The sequence below is a fragment of the Copadichromis virginalis genome, linkage group LG2 (genome assembly GCF_057382275.1).
Source record: "Copadichromis virginalis isolate Kocher_CV1m ecotype Utaka linkage group LG2, C_Virginalis_male_GT1.1, whole genome shotgun sequence".
NCBI classification, from domain to species: domain Eukaryota; kingdom Metazoa; phylum Chordata; class Actinopteri; order Cichliformes; family Cichlidae; genus Copadichromis; species Copadichromis virginalis.
This window is the reverse complement of record NC_140619.1, coordinates 16,906,378-16,910,681: the sequence shown is the minus strand read 5'-3', so window position 1 is coordinate 16,910,681 and position 4,304 is coordinate 16,906,378. Positions and strand designations below refer to the sequence as shown.

Genomic DNA, 4,304 nt, shown 5'->3' with positions numbered 1-4,304 from the left:
GGTGAGCTTCCCTCCCTCCAAGACATCTACAGGAAGCGCTGCCTGAGGAAAGCGGGGAGGATCATCAAGGACTCCAGTCACTCCAGCCATAAACTGTTCAGACTACTTCCATCAGGAAGGAGGTTCTGCAGCATCCGGTCCCGTACCAGCAGACTGAGAGACAGCTTCTTCCACCAGGCCATCAGACTGCTGAACACGTCAGACACCTCACCTTCACTACTGGAACTTTAACATTATGCACTCCATACTGTACAGTAATGCCACTGTTTTGCACATGTCTCAACTCTGTATATTTTTATATATTTTATTTATTGTTTACTCTATTTAATTTGTAAAATATGTGTACACACACGTAGAAAAATATTTAGTATACACATCCAGAAATGCATATACTATTATATATTGTACATATATTTATTAGTTTCAGATGTAGCCATTCTTGTATTTTGCTTGTTTACATTATTGTATTTTGCACAACTCTGTTGCTTGTGAAGCTCGCACACAAGAATTTCACTCACATGTGCTGTACCAATGTACCTGCACATGTGATGTGACAATAAAAGTGATTTGATTTGATTTGATGTGCTATGCTAACAGTGAATGCTGTCGGTGTTTACTGATAGCAAACTGTGGTACAGAGACGACTGTTTATAATATTTCTAGTGATACTCAGAAGGTCTCATCAAGTCCCAATTTAATTCGATTTACGCTGTTATCAGTGTTTGCAATATAGCATGGCTGTGGTGTCACATCAATGTATGCGCTCGGTGTTTTCTGATATCAAACTGTAGCATTAGGACCACTGAGCTAACCTTTGTAGTGATACTCACTCTTTTTTATTTAGACCTGGTTTAATTCTGGGATAGTTGAATATTTGTATATAATCCCTGCAGCTGTCAGACTCTATAACAGGGGTCACCAGCCTTTATTAAAACAGAGTTAGATAAAACTGAACAGTTTGGTTCATCTTTAGTTACATAGTTCTATCTTGATAAGCTATGTCTTATCACAGATTCATTTTTCAAAAATATTAATGATTTAAGCAAGGAAAGGGCTACATGTCAACATACAACTCTTTATTTCTATTAATGTCTTACTTCATTCCTACCTGATTGACATGTTTAGGAATTATGAGTGATTGGCACACTGTAGTGGCAAAAGTTGCTACCAGTCAAATTATGATATGTTAAAGTTAAAACAAAACACACCTGTTTTAGATATGATCTAATATACATTTTGTAATTATCCTTATAATTACAAAATGTTTTATGTAAGATTTAAGTTTTGTGATTTAAATCTGACATCACAAAAGTATTTTGGAATCTGAATAATGTATTTTGTAACTGCAGTACACATAATACTAATTTTGAACAATTTTGTCCAGGTTCCTTGTCACCGGGGACTCCTTCAGGACCAAGCGCTCAGTTACAGTCGGTGTGTTCACGGTGAGCCAGATCACCCCCCAGGAAGCGACGTCCATCTGGGACTGTCTAGTGGACGACTCCATGGCTGTGCCTTCACCTGGAGACTGGCGGTCCATCACAGAGGGATTCCAGGAGCGCTGGAACTTTCCTCTGTGCTGTGCAGCTCTGGATGGGAAGCACGTCCAGACAAAGGCATATATCATATAGGAGACACACACATCGATATACACTAAATATTTATTTCATTTCTTTTGAGTGGTGCCCAAATTTATGCACCTGCTTGATTTTGTTTAAACAATTACTGCACACTTTCTGTAAATCCAGTAAACTTCTTTTCACTTCTCAAATATCACTGTGTGTGTCTCCTGTATGATATTTAACTGACATTTTTTATTGTAACAACCAACGATTTATACAGGAAAATAATGTCTATTAACAAGGTTGCCCAAACTTTTGCATCCCACTGTATCAGTATATTTTGTCATTAGTATAATATGAAATAAATTCTACATGTGTCAAGTCGGGTGCCAACATTTGCTGTGTAGTAGAAAAGAGACATTTGTCATTATAAATGTTTATTTGATAAAATATTTAAATTCAGTAACAAAAACATTAAACATAAATATATGAAATTTAACTATTTACAGAGAGACAGGAATAAAAAGGACCCAGCTTGGAGTGGAAGAGCCTCAGGGAAAAGGAGGAGAAGAATAAGCACATTGTTTCTGCCCTGGAGAGCTGCTGCCTCATCAGAAAACTACTGACCATTAGGGTCCAATGTTTCCAAATTTAACACAGCTGTGCTGTTTTCAAAAACTAATTTATAAATTTGAAATTTCACGAATTCTCGTGTCTGAGGCGGCATGCTCTCCAGCGCAGGAACAAGGCTGAGGAGGAAATGCTCTGTTGGAGACGGGCGTGGCCTCTTTAGGGACTCCAGGATAGCCAGCTCCACCGCTGATGGACCGTCCTGGGACCTGTCCCTCGCCCACCTTTGAGCTGTCCTCCTCTGTGGGCCTGTAAAACACAGCACAAAAAACCACAAAGTAATGAGAAGGCTGCTACTAGATTTTCATTTTCAAAATTGAAAAAAAAAAACAGGATATGAACAGTATGCTGTCTTCACTAAAGTTTGTTGCAGGCAACGTAATTTCAGCTATACAGCTAGCTTAACAATCTTTATTCCCAGCACTTCATCCTCCAAGAAACAGGCCGCTTGTTGTGTTTGGCAGGATTTAATGATGAAAATAAATTCTCTCTCTCTCTTTTTTGTAAAACTGTACAAAGAAATGGAATACAAAATACACAATGAAGACATGTTCCATTACACTGGGAGAATAACATTGCTCTAGTGAAAAACACACGACCACAGATAAAGCATCTGCTGACAAAATACAAGCATCTACCTGCCTCCATATGATTTAACTCAAAACAGTGTCAAAACTTACTAATACACATTAAATGTATAGGAACTTACGGATGAAGCCGATATTGTGGACTTTAACACCAGGATTGCAGAGATTGCCATCAGATTACAGATGTTGTCACTGCAGCAGCTAAAGAGCACACTACTTCCTGTATACCACTTCCTCTACAAAACAGACATTCTGCTTAGTTACCACTAGGTGGTAGTAACACTTCTTAAACAACTATAATATGTCCGTTCCATGACAAACAGATTGGTCGTAGATATTTAGTAAAGGTGATCACAAGGGGATTCAAGCAAGTAAAAAGCTATCAGTGCTTGATGTTCATACCTGTGGGTGCAGCAGCAGGAGTGGAGGGACCAGGGACTGGGGAGCCAGGAGAAGCAACAGGGGAGGACTCTGCTGCATGATTACTTGACTCTATCAAGACAATATTAAATGTTAACAGGTTGAAGACAATAGTCATAGAGAATATTATATTATTATATACTTATTATTATATACAGTGGTCTCTAATTTATTGCAGCACATGAACAGTAGTCACAGTTCTCACAACTTGATTCTCAAAGTGCAAACCATTGTCGATTTTAAAACGTAAAAGTATTATGCCGTGCTTTTTCTCCGTCTGCAGCGCCACTTTTGAGCACCTTTTTCGCTCCCGGTGCAGGTGTCTATTTCCGAATGAGGGTCATAGTTAAGAGTGTTTTTGTGCTGTTTTTTTCTATTGGACATGATGGTTATCAAAACCAAACATGATAAGTTTGGCAAGCGCAGGAGACACGACACGGAGGAGATTTGTCATTTGGGCTGCAGAATGCAATGCGCATTGTTGAAAGCTGTACGGTGCAATAAAAAAAAAATCAGCGAAAAGGCGAGGCAGTGATGGATGAACAGCGGGACTACTGTATACTGTTTATTAATAAACAAAATATATTCCTGTATGACAACACGCATAAATTAACTGCCTACATTAATTCATTGTAAACATACCTTCTGACTGACACTCCCCTGCTGCCTCTTCGGGCTGTCCCTGGTCCTCGGGGGAGAAGTTCTCCACGGTCCGCACCATATTTCCGCTAGTCTCCCGCGGGGTGAGGAAGGGGTCCAGAAACCCCATGACCGCGAAGAACTTCCATCTGCTGCAGACCCACTCCTCTTCTCCTTCTCTGTCCTCTTCTCCTTATTATAGGTGTCCCTGAGGCTCTTCCATTTTCTCCTGCAGATGTCCTCTGAATAAACGCATTATCTGGTTAGCGGAAAGGTATTTGTACAACAGTGGGAAAATCGCGGGACAGTAGGCAGGCTTGCTAGCTTTTGCGCGGCTTCATCGGGTCTGTCTCGGTAGAAATAGTAGCTGGCATCATACAGCTCGGGGTGATTAGCCACAGCACTGATTAGCTTTTCCTCCATACTGAATGAAGAATGAAGGACTTTGGCTGGATCTGCCCCTTTG

General features: G+C 40.1%; 1 protein-coding gene across 1 annotated transcript; it reads right to left on the bottom strand.

Moving 5' to 3' along the window:
- Positions 1-2,082: 2,082 nt before the first annotated feature.
- Positions 2,083-3,999, bottom strand: LOC146717130 (uncharacterized). The gene is made up of 3 exons (XM_085465463.1): positions 3,842-3,999; positions 3,182-3,271; positions 2,083-2,441 (listed from the first exon to the last, which is right to left on the bottom strand). The coding sequence occupies exons 1-3, from the start codon at positions 3,966-3,968 to the stop codon at positions 2,182-2,184; spliced, it is 477 nt and encodes a 158-aa protein (XP_085321589.1). The 5' UTR covers positions 3,969-3,999; the 3' UTR covers positions 2,083-2,181.
- Positions 4,000-4,304: the final 305 nt, after the last annotated feature.

Bases quoted from the DNA above. Each gene is read 5' to 3' on its own strand.
- LOC146717130 (XM_085465463.1), bottom strand. From the start codon at position 3,968: ATGGGGTTTCTGGACCCCTTCCTCACCCCGCGGGAGACTAGCGGAAAT. The intron at 3,272-3,841 runs GTATGTTTACAA...TTGTCTTGATAG, and splicing joins AGGGGAGTGTCAGTCAGAAG to AGTCAAGTAATCATGCAGCA. The intron at 2,442-3,181 runs GTATGAACATCA...TGTGTTTTACAG, and splicing joins TCCTGCTGCTGCACCCACAG to GCCCACAGAGGAGGACAGCT.